At 38.9% G+C, this 21,720-nt stretch overlaps 1 protein-coding gene and 1 long non-coding RNA gene across 3 annotated transcripts; both read right to left on the reverse strand.

Annotated features, from left to right (window-relative positions):
• Positions 1-576: 576 nt before the first annotated feature.
• LOC147828178 (ceramide transfer protein-like) lies at positions 577-13,973 on the reverse strand. The gene is made up of 4 exons (XM_087210952.1): positions 13,825-13,973; positions 9,287-9,409; positions 7,923-8,057; positions 577-4,322 (listed from the first exon to the last, which is right to left on the reverse strand). Exons 2-4 carry the CDS (start codon positions 9,404-9,406, stop codon positions 4,230-4,232), a joined length of 348 nt encoding a protein of 115 aa, XP_087067078.1. The 5' UTR covers positions 9,407-9,409; positions 13,825-13,973; the 3' UTR covers positions 577-4,229.
• Positions 13,974-14,032: 59 nt separating this feature from the next.
• On the reverse strand, positions 14,033-21,469 carry LOC147828179 (uncharacterized). Of its 2 annotated transcripts, none has more exons than XR_015451195.1 (3): positions 21,280-21,469; positions 16,584-16,710; positions 14,033-14,057 (listed from the first exon to the last, which is right to left on the reverse strand). It is a non-coding gene; the product is annotated as an uncharacterized LOC147828179 (long non-coding RNA). The 2 variants fall into 2 exon arrangements; XR_015451196.1 differs by lacking the exon at positions 14,033-14,057 and adding an exon at positions 16,463-16,500.
• Positions 21,470-21,720: the final 251 nt, after the last annotated feature.

Raw genomic sequence — 21,720 nt, forward strand, 5'->3', positions numbered from 1 at the left:
TCCAGACACACTCAGCCACTTCATCTTCAACAAAGGAGCCAAACACCCTCACTGGAGGAAAGATAGCCTCTTTAACAAATGGTGCTGGAAAACTTGGGTTTCAACTTGCCAAAGATTAAAACTAGACCTATATCTCTCACCATGCACTAAACTGAAATCCAAATGGATTAAAGATCTAAATATTAAAACAGAAATGCTGAACCAGCTGGAACAGAGGTTAGGTAGAACCCTTGAAGACACTGGTGTAGGAAAAGACTTTATGAACAAAACCTCAGTTGCCCGTGAACTAACACCAACAGTCAACATGTGGTATCTTTTCCTACTGAACAGCTTCTGCACAGCAAGAGAAACCACCAGCAGGGTGAAGAGACAACCCACAATGTGGGAAAAAATTTTCACCTGCTGTTCCTCAGACAAATGTCTGCTATCTAGAATCTATAAAGAATTTTAAAAGATCAGACCTCCCAAATTTAAAGACCCAATCCAAACATGGGCATCTGAAATGAACAGATATTTCTCAGAAAAAGAAGTAGAAATAGCAAATAAACATATGAAAAAATGTTCAACATCACTGGTCATTCGAGAGATGCAAATGAAAACAACGCTGAGATTCCACCTCACCCCAGAAAGAATGGCTGCTATCATGAAATCAACCAATAACAAATGCTGGCGAGGGTGTGGAAAGGAACCCTTCTCCAATGTTGCTGGGAGGGCAGACTGGTGCAACCACTGTGGAAATCAGTATGGAGATACCTCAAAGAACTAAGGCTAGAGGTCCCATTTGACCCAGCTATTCCCCTGCTGGGGATCTTCCCCAAAGAATTAAAAGAATCATACCACAGCGATATATGTGCACCCATGTTTATAGCGGCACAGTTTGTAATAGCTAAAACTTGGAAACAGCCCAAATGAACATCAACTGGAAACTGGATAAAGATGTGGTTGTTTTTATAAAATGGAGTACTACTCAGCCATGAAGAAAGAGAAACTAGAGACATTTATAGCTAAATGGATGCATATTGGGCCATACGCTTAAGTGAAATAAATAGGACACATATGTGTAAATATCAAATAATTTCTCTAGTGTGAGAAACTGAAAGTATAAACAAAGATTAAAATGAATAACTGATAATTTGAAATAGAAAAAGGTCCAAAGGTGTAGGGGTGGTGGGAGGGGAAGGGGAAAGGGAAGAAGGGAAAGGAAAAAGTATGAGAAAAGAAGAAAAATGGAAACAAAATTTATGTAAATATGGAAGGGTGGAGGGGATGAAGAGTGCACAGGCAATGGGAAAAAAATCAGAAGGAAGATGCATCATACACAGGTAACAAGCACCTGATGATAAATGTAAACATATTGGATACCTAAAATGCACCAATCAAAGAACAAAAAAAACACACCACTGTTCTTACGGAGGTTCTGTTTCTTTTCTTGAATTAATGTTCACTGGGTTGTTGTAAGCTTTGGGTTTATTTCTAGTTTTGAAAGTATTGATTTCGATAATTTTCCAAGTATCCTCTCCTCACTGTCATGCAGAAATGAATTATTTAACTATTCAAGAATTTCTGCCTCCTCCCAAGACTTTGTAACAGTATTTCTTCAGGTTGTCCCAAGTCATTTTAAAACCATCAACTTTAATCTTAAAAATTTCAAACATTATTCCCCTTCACTAACAAAATCAATTCAAATTCAATTAAAAATTGCAATGCTGAAATTCCCAGACAGGCATCTCCAAATCTATCCCCATATAACTTTTGACCCTGGGCGCCTTTCAAACACTTCTCAAAAGATATACTCGTTTTATATTAGGATGGGCAAACTATAGTACACAGACCGTTATTTCACTGGCTGGAAACCAAAAAAGATCTCTACTGTTCTTAAAGATTGTGAAAATAAATTTTAAAAAGATGAAGAGCAAGCATGTGGCTTGCAAACTTAAACGGTTTACTCACTGGATCTTCAAAGAAAAGCATATTTTATTTGTGGTGGTGCTGGGACCTCAGGGCTTGCTGCCTGCCAGGCAAGTGTTCTCAGCCCCAGGATGACACTTTCTATCTACTACACTTGGAACCACTCTGAAATTGAAGTTAAAACTTCACTGAACTCCAAAAAGATGTGTCTCTGCTAAGGCTTCATTAACTGTAACAAACACAGTACCAGAAACTGTGTTGCTCAACCATGCTAGCACACAGTGTTGTTTGAAAATTATATATACTGGCAAACTTCTTACATATGGTACTTAAATGGAAAAGATCAACATGCTAACAAATCCATCCAGCTTCTCAATGATCCTCAAAATTGTTCTGACTCTCACAACCCCTCATGAGAGAGAGAGAGAGAGAGAGAGAGAGAGAGAGAGAGAGAGAGAGAAATTATGCTAATATTCCAAATGCATAAAGTAATTATCACAAGAACTTCTGTGCTGAAGCAATTGCTCTGGATTCCTTTTTCCCACTCTGAGCTCCACACTCTCCACCCTTTCCCCCATCTCAAGCTCCTCACCCTGAATCCCTGCTCCCACCTCCAGCTCCTCACCAGCTACCCTGCTCCCATTTCCAGAAGCTCACCAAAGAAGGTGAACCAGTTTCTTACATTACTAAAACAAAACCAGTGAGAACAAGCTCTCTTAACTTCTTTTAGAGCTACTTTTACATTTCCCCTAACACTTCTCTATATAATTCTTGCTCTTGTATTCACCACCTCAGAAGAGAGAGCAGCTCTCCTCCTTCCACAGTTAGCTTCACAAGTTGTGCCCTTCATGTTCCCATGCCAAATATTCCAGACTTTGCTCCTTCAAGTCTTCCCTTTCTTGGATCCTCCATCTCACTCCCTCCCCTGAACCTTTCCCTTCAGTCTTTCCTTCTCCTAGAAGCTAAAACTCTTCCCATGAGCCAACAGCCCTTCCCTCCTTCCCATTCAGTGACAAGGTTCTTGGCCTACTTCCTTTTTTTTATCCTTTTATTGGTACATTTTAGGTGTACAATATAATGACATTCATCATTGCAGATATGCACCTTTACAGACTCTCTTGGTTCTTATTTTTTCCCCTTCCCTGCCCTCCCTTCAACCCCTCCATCTCTCCCTATTCACAAAGACTCTGTTTCTATTTGTTCATTTTCTCATATTAATTCCATTCCCTTCTCTCCTTTACCCTACCCCTCCTACTTCCACCTACTTTTCTTATAAGCTTCCATAATTCTCTTACTTGACCAACGTTTCCATTATCAAAATCAATGGCCTCCCTCAATTTTTAAGCTTTTCTATCTTTTTGCAGTATTTGATCAGATACTTGTATTTTTCTAATCTTCTGTCATACCAACTCTCCTGGTTTTATTTTTCTAAATACTCACATATTACACCGTTAACCTGATTTTTAATTCCTTTTATCTCTTCAAGTTTCAAAGTTTTCCCAAAGTACATTTACCTACGGCCCTTTTCTCTCCATGATGATATCCCTTGAAAATCTCACCACATCTTCAACTTTCACTTCCACTTTTACAAAGATAATTTTCCAATCCATAATCTTTATTCCTGGATGACCTTTCTCTTCCTTTCTCTCCCCTTCCCATCTTTTGGATCTTGCCATCTACCTAGTCTTTGCAATCTTTCTCCATCAACTCTCACCTCTGTCCTCTCCTATCCATCCCTACCGCTGCAACCCTCCTTTACACCACCGCAGCCCGGAGTCTAGTAGTGCTTTGACAACCATGCTTCTCCTTTCTCGGTCAATGTCCAATCCATCTAGGCACTGCTGTCGTGTTCACTGTGAACTACACTTCTGATCAAGTCACTCTCCTACTTAAAAATCACTCAGTGTACTAAATGCTACTGTATTTAAAGTGGCTCATATGATTTTTAAAAGAGAAGGACCAACTCGTGCCTTCCTACAGAATGAATGCCCTGCTCCCAACCATAATCGGGCTCTCCAGGACTGGTGCCAAACAATCTTCCAACCTGCTTCCCACTTCCTCCTCTTTCAGAAACTCTCTTCCAGCCAGACTGTTCTCTTGCTGAGGGAGCCTGGTGACCACCACCCTGCAGTTCTGCCAGCCCCCAATATTTCCACCACCAGCCGCACACATCCAAAGCCTAGCGCTATTTGTTACAGTTCTAATCCTACCTTTTTCTGAAAGTCTTTGTCGATCTCCTTTCCCATTTCCAACCTGAAGTATGATTTCCCTCTTCTGAGCTCCAGAAACACTGCCACGGTCAGTCATCACTGCAACTCTCATCAGGTGTCTTCTGTGGGACAGACCCCAGCAGGTTGGAGCTTGGATTTGGGGAAATGGTTTCCAAGTCCTGATGATTCTGGCTGTGGATGTGTCTGTGGGCATTTTAACACAGCTGTTAAAATCTCTGTACCGCGTTTCAGACAGGTTTCTCACACCACACCCCCCAGCCAGACAACAAAGGGTGGAAAGTAGTGGCAATAACTTGCACGGAGAGACATCCAACCACATCCCCGTTCCTATCAGGAGCCACCTGAACAAGGGCTTCACTCACCGTTGGTGTCACTAAGATAGCAGCATTTCAGTTTTCTGTCAAGCTACAGAAAACAAGGGCTATACACGGAGAAGGAAAAACCTTCCAGTGCTTACATTTTTAAAAGCCTACAATTTTAGATACTAAAACTCTCCAGCAAGATGGAAGTAAACCGGTATCAATCCCCAGGGGCATACTGTCTGTTCTAAATGCAGGGCAACCTAACGTCAGTCCATGAGAGGCAGCCAGTCATTTTTACAAAGTCTGAAGCTGGCTGTTAGCACTAAGGTAACTTTTGCAGGCACAGGGCTGAGCGCTGAGCCCCGGATCCTGGACACAGCCTAAGCCCCTTCAGCGTGGGTCCCCATCTGTCCCATCTCCGTCCAGGCTGCAGCACCCCCTGCAGGCCCCGCGCGCTCCCGCCTGCTCACTGGGTCCAGTCCACCCCATCTCTGTCCAGGCTGCAGCGCCTCCTGCAGGCCTGGCGCCCTCCTGCCCCCTTGAGAGGCCCAGCATGGCGCCCTGGTGGGTCCCAGGCTGCTGCAGGGTGCGTGCCTTCTCGGGGGCCCCACCAGGACACCGGGCGGGAGCCCCCCCGGGAGGCCGGCCAGGTTCCCGGAGGCCTCGTCCACGTGCGTGCAGCTGCTTCTCTAGCTCAGGCTACCCAGGCGCGGAGGTCAAGAGCGGCTCCCGACTCCGCCTCTCTGCACTTCTTACTCCTGCCCTTTACCATGTCCTCCCAGACCCTGTTTGGAGGCTGTGGGTCACTTCCGGGCACAGCCTCACGCCTTGCCTGCCTGCTCATGGCCACCGTTATGGGCCACCGTTAGGGGGGAGGGGACCCCAACGGCAGAGTGCGCCCCCTCCCACGCGCAAGTTCCCACCTCCTCCTTCCCTGGCATGCGCCCCCTCTCTGGCCTGAGCTCCTCAACGCTGTCTCCCAAGTCCCTTGTCAGTTCAATTTCATCAAATTGAACTGCAGGTGACCCAAACAATCGGGCTGATTTTCTTTTTTTACTAGCAATAAATGTTTTCAATATATTCCCACTAGTCACTTACACATCTTTCCTTCCAAAGTATTCAAACAGTCCCACTTTTCTACCCATTCCTTATAACTATATAACAAACTGAAAGTTCTGCATACAAACTTAACTATCACACACACAAAAAATCTACAATGAAGTAACACAGTGCTCTCTACCCCGCAGATGCAACGAAAATGTTTATTAAAACTTTTCTTCGGGCTGGCGATTTAGCTCAGTGGTTCCGGCACCTGCCTCGCAAGCGCAAGGTCCCGAGTTCGATACCCAGTACCAAAAAACCACTTTTCTTCAAATAAGACATGAACTATTACTACAGCCAATATTTCAAGATAGGATAACTATATTTAAATCCACAGAGACGACCATGGTACTCTAGGGATACTACTACTTAGGAGACAATAAAGATAATATTTACTTCCCTCCCCTTTTGACATCAATCATCAACATTATTTTCAAAGAGTCAATTACTACAATTAATATGTACCTGACATATGCAAAAGAAGGGGAGCAGGGAAGAACCCGCGGAAAGACACTTCAAGATCATAAACTATATTTCCATCCACTATTCTATCCCGATATGAATAATGATTTATCCTAAAAGAGAAAAATGTTGTTGTTTTTGTTTGTTTTGTTTTGTTTTTGTTTTGTTTTTTGGTACCGGGGATCGAACTTGGGACCTTGCACTTGCAAAGCAGGCAGCACAACCACCGAGCTAAATCCTTGCCCCAAGAGAAAAACTTTGAAAATATTAGACTGGATAAATATCTATCAAAACACTATAATCTACCACACATCAAAGTAAATATTGAGCTTTAAAGTTCAAAATATTTATTTAAAATTGTCCCTGGAATGAAGAATAGTAGCTTAATGCTTCCAAACAATTCCTGCCTTTCCAACTTGATATCTAACTAAGCTTCTCTTTTCAAACTTGAATATATCAAATGTATAAAAAAGGATGGAAAAATTCTGTAAGGTTTTCCTTAAATGCATGACATAAATGAGATACAAATAGTAACAAATCAAAAGTATACCTTTTACTTTTACAAGGAAAGTAAAATAAATTCTATTAGAACATGTGATTTCTCTTTGAATGGGTGAATAAAATGTATACTCTTATTTTAGCATACCCAACATTAGACATTAACTACAATAGCTCCCTTAACTGCTCTATCTCCATTTACCTGTCCTACCTTAGCCAATATAGTTTTAGCCCTTTACTAAATATAAATGTGGATATGGCATTCTACCCACTCTCAACTAACTATTTTTCTTACAATTAAGAACTTTTAATTTTTTCAGTGCTGGGAACTGAACCCAGCACCTCAGCACTGAGCTACATTCCAAATCTTTTAAAAATTGTTTATTTTGAGATAAGGTCATGCCAAGACATTCAGTTATTCAGGCTGGGTTTGAACCTGGAATCTTCCTGCCTCAGCCTCCCAAAAGGCTGGAATTACAGGCATAAGCCACTCCATCCAGCCATAATCAAACACTCCTGATCCCAGTATAACTGAATTACATGCTAAACAAGTCAGTTGTTATTCCCAAACCTGTTTAGGCCAGTTCACTTTTTATTCTTACACAAATGAATTACATTAAGTCTATGGACTGCAGTCCAGAGTTGAATGTAAACTAAGTAGAATGACTCAAAAGTGAGTTATTCCTTTCAAAGGTGTTACACTAGGGCCGGGGATTTAGCTCAGCGGTTTCGCTGCCTGCTGCCCAAGCGGCAAGCACAAGGACCCGATTTCGATCCCCGGTACCAAAAAAAAAAAAAAAAAAAGGTGTTACATTAGATAAAGGTGACACAATTGCAAGATGTTAGGGAACATCACAGAAAGAGCCCACAATCAGTTTTTCAAAAGTACCTTTCAACTCTCACTCCAATTGAGGGGAAGCAAAACTGGAAACTAGATTGTACATAATTACGGATACAGTTAACACAGTAACAATTCTCAGCATCACAAAAGATGACATTTGCTCAACATGAAAAACCTGGCAAATGAATATATATTTATATATTTTAAGCTGAAAATAAGATGTAAATTTTATATGATTTTCCTGATTTAACTCTTTCCATAATTTATGAAGTAAATGTCCCAATTTCACTGGATATGAAATATTACATACCTATACAAAACAACACTACATAGTGATAAGCACTCCAAAATAACTGATGAAAAAAGTGTAAGAGGGCCGGGGATTTAGCTCAGCAGTCCCGGGGCCTGCCTCACAAGCGCAAGGTCCCGAGTTTGATCCCCGGTACCAAAAAGAAAAAAAAAAGTATTAGAAAATATGCTCCACCAAAGCATGGATGTTCATTTTGTTCACAGATGTATATGGTTCCTGACTATAGGTGATGCTCAATGAATCCTTGTTGAAGAGAAATAGGAACCCACCATGATCACAGCCTTGCTAATGCGGATGGATCCCCTGCAGCCATACTCTGTCTCATCTTCAGATATGTAGTAACTCAGAGTATTATTCTTCAAAACTACCCAACGATCCTGCCACCCATGAATGTAGTTTGCCCACTGGGGGTGGAAAAGGGAAGGCACAGGAGGAAAAAAAATATCAAAGTCAGAAATCCAAACTTTTAAAACCAAAACATGAGTTCTAATTTAGTTATGAGCATAAGCAATAAAACAGTAACATGAAAAGTTGAGATTTTTGAGACTATATGATTTTTAGTCATTTTTACAATAGTTTAAATAGGCAGGAAATAAAATACAACACTTTCTTATCTCTAACATCTGAAGAATCAAGCCAAAGCAAGATTCTGATGCAAAGTTCTGCTTTGTTCTTTGCATGCTTTTATCCTCCCCCTCCTCACACCTTCATGACATTTAGAAACAGTTCTCGGCCCTGTCACAATGAAATCAGTCAACAGAAAAGTAAGTCCAGTCATAGTCTCTCTCTCACACCAGGTACTGTGCCAAGGCTTCTAAATCAACAGAAGTGTGGGGCCAAGCACTGCCAAAATTCTCCTTTTATTGTAAGTTAACCTCGTATGAAAACTGATGACAGTCATAACGACATCAAAGTAAAAATACTAGATGAGATCTTCAGTCCACATCAACTTTAATTCTTCCCCTATAGAACTCAATACTACGTATTTAAAATGCTCAGTTCATTTTCCAAGTTTCTCTAAGGATATATTTTCTAATTAATTGGTATCTTGGGGGGGTAACCGGAAATCAAACTTAGGACCTTGCACTTGGCAGGCAATCATGGCACCAAAGAGAGAAATCCCTGGCCCTGGTTTATTTTCTAATAAATTGGTTTCTGAAAAAATACTTGGTATGTTCTCCTTGGTATATTCTAATTCTGTACCTAAAAGTGATTTCTATGTCACTCAAATACTGATGCACAGAAATCACCATCAATAAAATGGCAAAGAAAAAAATGGAACTTCTATGAGAAAACTTAATTTTGCTTGTTTTTCTTTATGCTCTGGGGTTTTAAGTATAAACAATTCCAAAAAATATCTACTAGTTCCAAAAACTACTTCAAAATTGATTGTTTCCATGTAACGAACTGGCTCAGGTTCTTCACCTATGGAGAAATCTTTCTTTTCCTATTCCCTAATTGAGCATGTTTGAGATAGGTTCAACTTTTAAATCTTTAAAGCCCATCGTTACAACCCTCTTTAAGAACTCACCTAAACCAACAATCTCAGGGGCTCCCTAGTCACTATTCCTTATTTGTAACTGCTTTCAACTTACCACCATTTAGATACCAACTTCAAGTAAATGACTGTTACCAACAAAACTGAACTCTCCTTCTTCTGCAAGGTGTCCTTCTTCCCTCTGCTCCTATTTTCTTGGCTGGACACAATTCTGTAGTCAGGCAGACTCAAACCTCGTGTAGGGTTACAGTGCATTACCTGAACAGAACAGCAGATACGAGATGAAACAGACTCAACTACTTCACTGCTTCCTGTGAAAAGAGCTTTGAGGGGTTCATTTCTTGGAGCTTGTGGTTCTCTACCTATTGTTTGAACGGCTGAATAAAATAATGGAAATGCTTAGTCACAGAAGATAATCTGTCCCTTCTCATTCCTTATAGCTCATCACCGAATTCTATTAATTTTTCCTTCACATTAAACCCTTAAGATATGCACTCATAGCCATATTTATAGTAGCACAATACATAATAGTTGAATCTTGGAAGCAGCCTAAATGTCTGTCAAAAGATGAATATATAAAGTATGGTATTTATACATAATGGGGTGCTACTCAGCCATAAAGATGGATAAACTTGTAGGAAAACGGAGGCACCTTGAAACCATAATGTTAAGTGAAATAAATCAAACACAGAAGGTTAACTATTACATGGTTCCTCTTCTATGAGAAGCTCAAAATACAAATACTGTAAAGAGAAAATAAAAGACAGTAGAAGCGTCGGGAGCCACGCTACATAATTTTAGGGTAAAATCATTTGGTTAGCCTAGTTCTCTTGCCTACAGCCCACCTATGGAATTCTGAGACTTAACTCCATTTTGGCCTCTGGTCACAACTGAGACCTCAATGATCCCGTGAGGCTGTGATTCTCCAGAACAAGAAACATCCTGGGAGTTGAAAACATTCTGGGAGGAACAAACATCTACTCAGTTGCATCTCGTTTAGGCAGGATGTGCTGAACTCTCTGCAAGTCTTTTGTTACATTTGTTTCTCCTGATGTACTGAGGTAAGCTGGGGGCTTTCCTCTTTGCTGCCCAGAGCACCACTGATCAGACCCAAAGCTCAGCTTCTTCTCAAAGTCTCAGGTGTCTACCTTTCCTGTAATTAATTCCCCTCATGCTGCCTTGGCTGGCAGGAGACTAGGACTTACTGCAGAGGTTCTAGTAATGTCCCCTTGCCCTGGTTCCCTACAAGGAAGTAGGGAGATGAGGGACTGAGATGTAACTATTACCTGCAGTGAACATGTACTAATTTTAAAAAGGGGAAAAATTCAATCCTTACATTAGCCTTGTCTTCCACATATTCAATTATTCAATAAAATTATCAAGTTTCTTGATTCCTGAGGCCTAATAACTTTGTCTAGTATCTTCTGCTTCTTCATAAATTACATAAACTTATTTACACAAAAGGCGTATTGCCCACACATGTGCCTACATATTAATTTTATTGTGACTCCAGCTCCTCAATTTACATGGGCAGCTTCCCACTGCCTATTTTAACAATGGATGGATTGGTATTTAAGACTCTCCATATATTTACCCTTCCTTGCTTCTCATCACTACCATTAAGATGAAACAATAAATTTAGTGTCTAGCACACAGTATTTGCATGCCTAGCTAATCAAACTGTCAATGTCTCTTGTTAGACCCCTTCCAAAGGGACAAGAGGGTCCCAAGCAATTATGTACGTATGATGTGTATTATTTCAGTATAGAGAAATCCACAAATTATAGAAGCTTCAGGGCTCTACTCAGTAAATTCGAGCTGCTATTTGGTGTTTTTTTTTGTACTAGGGATTGAATTCGAGACCTTGCACCTGGCAAGGGAGGTGCGGTGCCACTGAGCTAAATCCCCGGCCCTGAGCTGCTATTATTGTACCTGGAAGGCAAGTTTTCTCCTTCGCTCTCAGGTTCATTCCCTTACTTCCCCATTTAACAATTCAGACAAAGCAATATTCTAGACACGACAAGAGAATCCAAACTCCTGTAGCCTACAGTCCAGCAAGCACAAATTTAAGAACAAAACAAGATATATTTAGAACGAGAGTCAGAAGCAAATCAAAAAAAAAAAAAACACTATGGGAAATCAAGGGAAGGCTGTCTTCAATGACCAGCAAAGAAAAAGCTCTATGAAAAGGGCAGCACTGACAGGGACTCTCAGAATTTTAGGCAACAGGTAGGGGTGAGGAGTCAGAAAACCATGGGGGGGATTGAGATAAACTTTATTTTACCAGGCTAAGCTGCTTTCAAGACCGACTAAGGTGTAAGTCTTTTCCCAACAATGTTTCACCCTGACACGTGTGATGAGCACCTAAAATCACAGTCTATCCACTATTCTGGGAAACTTTCATAAGGATTTCAGATTATTATATAGAAGAAAAAGACTTTGGACTGGCATATTTTTAATACAAATTCAAACACTCTCCTGTTTCAGAGCCATTCTATCCTAGGGGAGAAGAAATTAGTATTGGGACTTACTGACATTACTCCACAGAAGGAAAAGAACAAAAGCTGAGTGGTAACTGTTGTTTCAGTATCAGGTACGGTATTCCTCATATGGTTCATAACTGTGCGGAACCCAACTGCTTCCCCATATCTACAGTATACACAATATTTGACCATGATGAAAACCGAAACCTTTGTTGTGTCAAGCACTATAGATAAGTAAATGATCAAGTAAAGAACTTGAAATACGTAATGTGTTCTTTAAACTTAAAAACAGGTACCATCCCCAGTGTGTGCATTTAATATAAAGTACTCTTGCTACAGCTAGGACTATGTAGCTCGGCAGTAGAACACTCAGCTAGCATTCGACAGCCCCTAGGTTTCACACCCAGCACCTTCAAAAAACAAAACACCCTTAACTAAAAGCTTCCAAAAAACAGGTATAACCATACATTTTTGAATTTCAGGGAAATGTCCTTCACAGTTATTAAGAATAATACCAAAGGGCTGGACTTAGCTCAGTGGTTCCACCACCTGCCTCACAGGTGCAAGGTCCAGAGTTCGATCCCCAGTACCAAAAAAAAAAGAAAAGAATAATACCAAATGCTTTATTCCTGTTGATTCTACATACAGAGCAACAGTCAAAATTGAACCTATTACCCTTGATAGTGGTCAAATACTGCATTTGTACACACTTAAATACCAAGGAGATAGTCTTCCCATTTTTTAATCTCTGGTATATCTACTACTCTACTCTGCATACAGTTAATACTGTACTCAGAGCAGGAGACCTTTATTCACCAGTTACACCCCTCCTCGGCACCTTCAAAAAAGTGATAACAGGTCAAAAGTACAGCATGTTTTATAAAACAATATTACAATGATACTAATATGACAATCTGCTTCTCATCTAATGAGAAAAGTGATGAAATGCTCAATAAATCATTGAAAACAACACACTTCACACTTCCCCATCTGAAAATGCTTATCTATTACACGATATGGTCAATGCAGAGTTCTAAATTGTAAGATACATTTAATCGAAAGAAACCCTGGGGAGATTCTATCAACACACAACACAATTTGTCAGCTATATAACGAAAAGCCTTAAGTTTGACATACTCAGGCCTTTCCTACACCGCTTCTCATACATAAAAGCCTAATATGAAGCAATCCCACAAATGATGTCCAAATGACTCAAAGATGGAAGCAGAGTGATTTCTTAATAGCCAGTGGTTGCACATGACCTGGTATCTGATGACCAGCTTGTTGAGGGACTGGCCTCAGCTCCCCCTCTCCAAGTTAACAGCTGGCTCCAGCCATTTCTGAAAGTTTCACAGGAAGGGAGAGAAGTAGAAAACGCTATGAGTCTACTCATAGCAAAAACTTTTTTTCAAAGCATTATCAAGAGATCACTCAATTTCAGTCCTGTACATGACTATTTACTTTGCTAAGATTTTGGAAAGGAGCTTTTAAAAACCCAGAAAAAAAATTGAATGTTTTTGCCATATTCTGTGCCCCTTACTACAAAAAGACATTTTATTAAATACTACTCTTCTTCCCGGACTAAAGGTTGGTCTCCAATCTGACAAGCTCCAAATTACTATTAATAGTTTTATACCCAAGGCACCACGTGTCAATTAAACAGTTCTTTTCTGAAACGGGGTAAGGAGGGACGGGGAAAGTACACAAGCGCTCCACACGGATACCTCGCACTACACCGAAAATGACTACCGCCTCAGATTGCGGGTCCAAACCGAGTCAACTGGCTTGTCTATACAGCCTCGGCAGCAGAGTCCCCCGAGCCTTTTCCCAGAAGCACCTCCAGACTCACCTAGTTAGAAAGGTCAGATTTGAACCGCCACCAGGACCACCACCCCACCCCTCCCCACGGCCCAGTACTACTTGGGACGCCGCCTTAGCCCAACGCAGATTCCCACGCCCGGGACAGCTGGGACTCGAGTCGCGGTGTGCAGCGCATCTTCCGAACTGGATCCCACTTCCCCTGTCCTCAGCGGCTCACAAGCCGCAGGGAAGGCGAGTAGGGCAGTTCCCCGCTTCCCCAGCCCACCCTGACCTAGGCGCTCCAGCGGCGCCGTCAGCCCCGCACCCCGGCACCTTCCGCAGCCCCCGCCCCGGGATGGTCCGCGGGCCCGCGGGCCCGCGGAGGTTCACCTTGCTCAGGGCCGCCGCAGCGCTCCACAGGCGGCCCGGGCTCCGTCTCCAGGTCCTCCTCGGAGCCCGACGAGTTCCAGCTCTGGTTATCCGACGTGGAGGCGCGACAGGCGAGCAGGAGACCGGCCCCCGCTCCGCGAGCTGCGCCGGCAGAGGCGCCCACGGAGCCTACATGAGGCCCTGTGGACAGTTTCTCTTTCACAGCATGCACATGAAATAGTCCTCTTCCCATCCTAAAAACAAAGTGCCCGAACTGTGTCTTTTGAGGAAGAGGCCTTCAAGGCTGATCTAAGTGCTGCCTCCTTGAGAAAAGCGTATTCTCCAGTTTCCAACTTGTTTCTCTCTACTGTCAGGAGATGAAACCCCACCTGGGATTGTGATCCCCACAGCCCAGAGTCCTGACTCTGAGCACGGTAAACGGCCTTTCTTCAAAGAGCTTAAGTACAAGCAAAGGCTACACCTCTCCCCCAACTCTGAGTCCCTGATATTTGACACATGAGTGTGTCACTGACCACTGTCAGTTCTAACAGTGAAACACGCGCTCAGGGAGCCCAAAAAACATTGTCCTTTCGCCTTGTAGTGAGACACTGTCATGTCTGAGTTCTTCATCACAGAGTCTATTACCATGTATTTAATTACTTAATTAAAAATAATAAGCAATAGGCCAGGGATTTAGCTCAGTGGTTTTGCCACCTGCTGCGTGGGCACAAGGACCTGAGTTCGATCCCTGGTACCAAAAAAAAAAAAAAACACTAAGCAACTAAAATAAGAAAAGTGGAGAGTGACAAGTACAACATTTACCTCATCTGGAAGGGAGTATATGGTGATACTTTTTGAAAATTCCTGATCGCCAAAGAAAATAGTCCCTTGCACAGGAAATACATCTTGTGTAAAGTCAGGACTAATCACCCATGATATGCTAACGTCACCAAAGTTGCCTGGATTTCTTATTACACCATAAACAGCTATGAAGTACAAACATAAATTATAATAAATATGAACCCATATACCAAACTTAAAAACAAGTAAAGAAATTGCTCAAAATAAAAATGACACCTCTTTTCAATAAAAGCCAATTATTTGTTCAGCACATTCTCCAAGGCTCATATAAAAATATAGTAGCCTAGTCATCCTTCAGCAGTTAAATGATTAATAAAAAAATAGACTTAAGCTTTTCCATCACCATGTGGAATTTAAGAGTCATGTGGCACAGGGACAGAAGAGTGGTCAGTTTGGTGCAAATACAATGAGGTCCTATAGAGGACCCTAAATGCTGAAGGCCTTTAAAGGAAGCTTCACTTGCCCACCCAGAGTGATTTTCTCACCATGAACTGCTTTAAAAGTAAAATATTTCTCATTTTCTGCCACTGAAATAGTTTACTAGCAGTGGCACTTACTTTGCATGTTTTTCCAACTTATTGGACTTGATTCATCCCTGGGTGTTCGAACTATATTACATATGATTAACTGAAATCATCAGTGTCTTTCCAACACTTTGTAAGAAACAGAAACAGCAATCCTAAGTATGAGTTTTAAAAAGACCAATTTCTATACTACTTGTAATTGCTAAAGCACGATGGGCAAATGAAAAGAACTGCTGAAGAAATGAATTAAAAACATGATTCATTTCCTATTCAGTAGATGGAAATAAAACATAAGAAACAATAAATTACCACTGTAGATATCGTCTCCTTTGCTTTCATTTATCATCACACTGAGACCGTCAGAAACAAACTCTATAACTCCATGAGGGTCGTCGTTTTTTAGAATTGTTATGTTAACAACTGTGGCACTTCCCAACTCACTTTCCCTTTCACCGTGGCTGCTGAGGACCACCCAGTAGTACTCATCCAGCTAAGATGAACAGGTCAGATGAGAAAATGCAAAGACATTTTCACAAGTAAAATATGCAGGTATTTGACAATAGGAATATGTTCAGTTTTTCAGAAACACACAATGCCTAAAAAGGCAAAAGAGCTGATATTATTCCTAGAAATATTTTTAACATTCCCCTATCAATTAAAATATATCGGGATAAGAGTACATTATCCAAAAAGGAAAAAGATGAACACTGACACTTTTCTAAAATGGCAAGAAGTTAGGGTCATGTTGCTGACAATCTACAGTCAGCTGTGCATTGGTGTATAAACATAATGGTACCATACGGTACCTGATTAAAACTTAAATCCACTGGCAAACTTAGTGCAAAGCCACACCATTAAAAATTTAGTCAATAAAGATCACATAAAATAAGGCTGATCATAAATAAAACTTAACTGATCCCACACAGTCTCACTGTTTGGTGGGTTTAGTTATTTCTTTCTGGAGGATAAAAATACACCTTTCTAATTAGAGAGTCTATCTAATTTTCCAAACATGGGTACCTGTCCCTTCTTATGTCTTCTTGCCAATGTTCAAAATATTTATTTCATGATATACCAGATACTACCAACCTTCCATAAAACACAAAGGAAAAATGCAATCCAGTACCTCAGGAATGCCATCCAGTCTTGAGAGCAAGGTGATCACTATTTCCCTTTCCCCGGGTTTGAATTCCAGGACCCCCATGTTTCCATAGAATGCATTGCTATCTCTTGGCTCTACTCGGTAGTACAGAAACTGCTTTACAAGAGCTCCCCAGGATCGAATAATGTGGAGTTCTACAGATTCTCCTTCCTTAAAAAAAAAATCACAAAAGTGCAAGTCCTTCTACATCATTCCTCTGAAGTGGTGAACACAGAATGAAGTTTAATACTTACATGTATAACATAGGGTCCTCTGGAAGCAGGAGAAAATTCAAAAACTCCCCCAGGATCATCATTTTCCAAAATAATTAGGTCACAGCTAGTATACCCAGATTTCAGCACCTCATTTTCTACATTAGCCCTGGAAGTCAGAGGGCAGAAGGCACTTGTTAGCAGTAGTCTTACTTCTGAAATCTGCAGGCACCAAAGGCCATTCACAAGCCTTTCAAGTAATTAAAAGAAAGGTGATTAGAAATTAAACTTTAAAGTGAATCACTTAAGACACACAGTTTTACTCATAACCTTGTGGAAAACCTAATTTTGGCTTCATTAAATCTTTTTTCATTTGAATGAAATAAACACTGCATATGTAAACCAATATAATACCCAAAAGCTGTAGATATTTATAGCTTATCAAAATTTACAGATTTTATTCCAGTTTTAGAAATATTTAATCTGTAATATGTAGTTAGAAAATATTTTAAAACCAAACTTTTAATTTTACATACATTGGAATTTCTTTTAAAATCTCATTACATAAGATTATATTGACTGACTAAAGTTATATACACATTAGGTAAAATAACTATACAAGCTAAAGCAAGCCACAATAAAAAATAAACACAATCATAAGTAGGTTTTGAAGTATATTTTGTGGCTTTCAGATCCCTTCTTATGCCTCAATTTTTAACCTCATACATTTTTTCTTTTAATGTAAGACATATACGGAAGAAAGAAATAAAATGGGTCTGTGATGCATAACATGCTATAACAATTTATAAATGTGTCTCAAAAGAACATACTAATTTTTTTTAAAGTTCTGGCTTTTATCCTCAGTGTAGAATTGGAATGATCAAAGAAACTATGTGGTTCTGAGGGTGTAAAGGCCAGCAAGCTCTTAAGAATTTTCAATCCTGCAACCAGGTCTAAATCTTTCCAAATGTGACTTCCTATTGAACCACAAACTATTCATGATCAGACCTCAAAGTCACAATTAAAATGTAGGAACATGGAGAACGGTCAGCTCAGTTCCTACATAATAAATAACATAATTCCTTAGCTTTTGGAAAGCTGACAACCAACCCTAGCATGCCAGTGACGACAGATGAGATAATTCAAATAAAAGGACAATTATTTATATTGCTAATTCTGTCATACAATTTTCAAAGCAAATCTGCCTATATTTCACATATATCACTATCCTAATTAAAATTTCCTGTCCACATTTAGCTTATGTAGACATGAAAGCTGGATCAAAATGTAAAATATGGGCATTAAACAAATGAATTTATTTTAAAACTTTCTTAAAATATGCTACCGATATATAAAATGCAAATTCTGCAAAGTTCTATATATTTAACACTCTGATAAAAGCAAAATTGCTTAGCTACATTCATAAAAGCAATAGAAGAGTTTAAGTTATTCATTGCTAATTCTTTGTTATACATAAAATATTCCACAATAAAGCACAATGATTGTGCTCTAGGTTATGTGTAAGCTATACGGAGATTTACAGTTTTAAATTCCTCAAAATATTTGATAACTAATTCTCAAAAATTTTATCAAGCATTTAAAATGTATTCATATTTTACAACTCTTAGGACCAAATAACCTAAAAACTTCATAAAAGTCCCTGTTAGCATTAGAAAATAAAGCTACACACAGGCATGCACAGGCAAGTGGACAAGAAAAATTTCTCAAGACGTGATCATGCAGAACAGCAGTCTGTCCAAAAACAATCACTAGCACAACAAAAATGTCAAATCACCAAAAACAAGCCATTACTTTGTGCACTTACCCAAAATGCACCGACAAATCTTTCAGTCTCTACCCTGTCAATACAGAAAGAATTGTGGGAGGGGGCAAAGGAGGTGAAAGCACCATTTGCCAAAATCTCACGAATACTGCTAGAAACATAGAGTGGCAGGGTAAAAATAAAGCTACAGAAAGCCTTTCTTTCTTTCTTTCCCGAGAGCCAGTAATCTTCATGTTATGGAAACTGGGCACAGGGCTCTTTGCTATTGACAACTGCTCACAGTCCCCACTTAGGGAAGATGACCCTATGGCAGCCAGAGTGCCAAGACCCATTCACAGCATTCCTTTCCTGGCCTCCTCCAAGCACTGCCTGCCAAGCACCTTACAGGCTCTCAGACCACAGCAGCTGAGCAGATTTCATTCAGCCCTGCTTATAATCACTTAGTGGCTTTGATTAGGTTTTAAGAAATTCCATCCTCAGATCCAGAGCCAGTTGTCCCGAGTTAGTAAAATCAAATCTCTGTAAGCACAGAAATCTGTGCCTTTCATTGTTTACACATGAATGCATCCAAAAAGTTATAAAATATAACTTTTAATTAAAACTTTATCAGGAAATCTAAATATGTTTTCAAATATCCAATTTATTTCATTTTCAAATAAGCCTTTGGAACCCCATGTCAAAATGTAAAGATTATGAGCTTAATTTTTACAGTCAGATATACCATTTAAAAATAATGGCTTATATACCAATTACATTTAATTAATTACATTTCTCTAAAATAATCTGGTATAATGAAATTGTTTCTGATTTGGAAAAAATTAAACAGAATCTTTTCAAGTGGTATAGTATTAGAAGTACCATAAATTGTTTAGTAGGAAGGCAACTTTTGGATATACAGTACTTAGTTGGTATATAAACAATTTCACTTGACATTAAAAGAAGATTATGAACTGTATTGCAATAGTGTTATTATTTTTGTTGCAACATTGTATTGCTTCATTGTAATCACACAACCACTCATTGCTTCACTTTTGTTAAAATTTTGCAAAAATTAAAAAGTTTTGATATAATAGGCACTTCCAAATCAGACATTATTCTCACATTCATTTAAGTAAATCTTTGGACACTGAAGCATAATTTCTTTATTCTTCTTCATGCAATAGTTACAAACAGAATTAAGACATTTCAATATATTTTAATCAATTTCTTCTTATTTAAAAAGAATCAATAATTTCTAAAATTTTCTACCTTAGAATTTGTACTCCTTGCGTACCATTTTTAACTCCATAGGAGAGAAAGAGAAAAGAGTAAAAGCAAAAAAGGAGAGAAAAAAGAAAGGAGGAAGGAAAGAAGGAAAGAAGGGCGGAAGGAAGGGAGGAAGGAAAAGAAAATAGAACTTTTAAATCATTTTCATTTTAATTTCAAATGTTTACATGATGTGATAAAAATGACTACTTGAAAAAATATGAAAAGTCACTATGAATTTGCAAAAGCATGATTTAAATAATTAAACATTCAATTGAGAGCAAAAACTCTTGGCTGAAGGACCAAAGTTTTTATGTATTGCTTTTGGTTTATAATCACTCAATTTTTCTGTAATTTTCTTCAAGATTGTTCACTGACTTAGTAGGTATTCACACCTAATGTAAGGCAAAAAGGACATACATAAAAAAATAATTTTCAGTTTACTTTACATTTCACTGATTTTTTCCTCATATAAAATATCTTTTCTTAAGATGACATCTAAAAAGTATACTAGGCAAAAAAAAAAAAAGGTACAAAGAAAATTTAGGCCAGAGATTTAGCTCAGTGGTTCTGCCGCCTGCCTCACAAGCGCAAGGTCCCAAATTCGATGCCTGGTACCAAAAAAAGGTATAAAAAGTATACTAGGCCCATGTCATTTGAACTGTGTGTGCATGATATTTGGTTTTCATTTTTTGGTTTTTCTGTTTTGTTTTTGTTTTACTTTTCATGGAAGGGAGAAAGTAAACATAATGTGGTCCTGAGAACAAAATAAATCGTGGTCATCCAATAGATTTGTTCTCTGCAGTCTATATTTTTCTTCACATAAAAATAAAAGAACAACTACTCATCAGGTTTTAAAATGTGTTCAGACAAAACACCTTCATAGAAATAAAACCTAATAAAGACTGGTAATAGGATATAGAAAGGTCCAACAATTATATAAAGTAATTTTTAATCACTTAGTACTGGAAGAATATAGTACAAAACAGCTCATTTACCCGTGAATTTTACTCTTTCTAAATATGAAGTCTGCAACATCTTCACCTCACAGTAACCTCCTCTAATCTGTATCAGTATCAATACAATGAGGTCCACACAAGACAACTTTGGTTTTGATTTTTAAAAATCATTAACATCAATTAAACAGTAGTTTTTTGTTTTAAAAAATGATTTTCTAAATTATTGGGGAAAAACTCTCTTCAGAGATTGCGATAGTAACATAAAGTACATTGTCTCCAAGGAATTCTAAGTAACTTCTTGTATAACTGAAAAGTACCCTTCAAATTTATGTAATTTTTAGCTGTCTAAAAAATAGGCATTAGTCTTTAAATTCAAAGGAAAAATAATGAAGAGTAATGCTTTCTTTTTATCCAAGAAAGCTCTGATCCTCTCCTCTGTTGAAAATGAAACCATTTTGGATGTTTTCCTGCCTTTTTAAAATATTGAAATGTACTGACCATGCTTCAAATATATCTGATACTCCCCATAAATTCTCTAATGCTCCTTCATGACAAATAGCAAGGTAAAAGTTTACTGAAAGATATAACATTCATAGACTAACCAGAAGCCATCAATAAATAACAAAAGTCAGCATAACACTATTTGATTTTTTTAATTTCATATAGAGAAAACAATTAAAACAAAAACAAAATTATTTAAGAGAACTCAAACATATAAAGGCTACTAAACAGTACCTAGGTGGATTATTACCTGTCTAGAGAAGGTGTTACAGTTTCATTCATTTCTGGTATGTCATTGCCTTTGACAGTAATGTTGATTGTTGTGTCACTTTGACCAGATAAAAATACAACAGAACCATTAAAGGGACTGATATCATCCTTGGTGACTGCTTGTGAGTTAAAGCCTGAGGGCTTCAAACTCCAATAGACAGTAGCCTGGCCATCAGTTCTATCCCGATGCAGAGAAATGTATACTTTATAAAAACAAAGCAAAACAAACACACAGAACAATTTCTGCTAAAATATATGCTCAATGCATTCCATGCATCCAGTATCATCAGGTGGATATGTGGACTCCAGAGACATAAACTATTAAATAACATCAAAAAGACAATTGAAGAGACCCTCTCTAACCATGAAGACAATTTAAGATACGTTTTTTAGTTTTGCTGATCAAATTTATTTATAAGGT

Source organism: Heterocephalus glaber, unplaced genomic scaffold, assembly GCF_053883595.1.
Source record: "Heterocephalus glaber isolate CG9 unplaced genomic scaffold, H.glaber_assembly_v1.0 deba00001236, whole genome shotgun sequence".
Taxonomy (NCBI): Eukaryota; Metazoa; Chordata; class Mammalia; order Rodentia; family Bathyergidae; genus Heterocephalus; species Heterocephalus glaber.

What these genes read in the sequence shown, in the direction of transcription:
- LOC147828178 (XM_087210952.1), bottom strand. Translation starts at nt 9,406, where the DNA reads ATGCACTGTAACCCTACACGAGGTTTGAGTCTGCCTGACTACAGAATT. An exon ending in AGGAGAGTTCAGTTTTGTTG is followed by an intron (nt 8,058 to 9,286) that starts GTAACAGTCATT and finishes TTCCACCCCCAG; the next exon opens with TGGGCAAACTACATTCATGG. An exon ending in TTAGCAAGGCTGTGATCATG is followed by an intron (nt 4,323 to 7,922) that starts GTGGGTTCCTAT and finishes AAATGCCCACAG; the next exon opens with ACACATCCACAGCCAGAATC.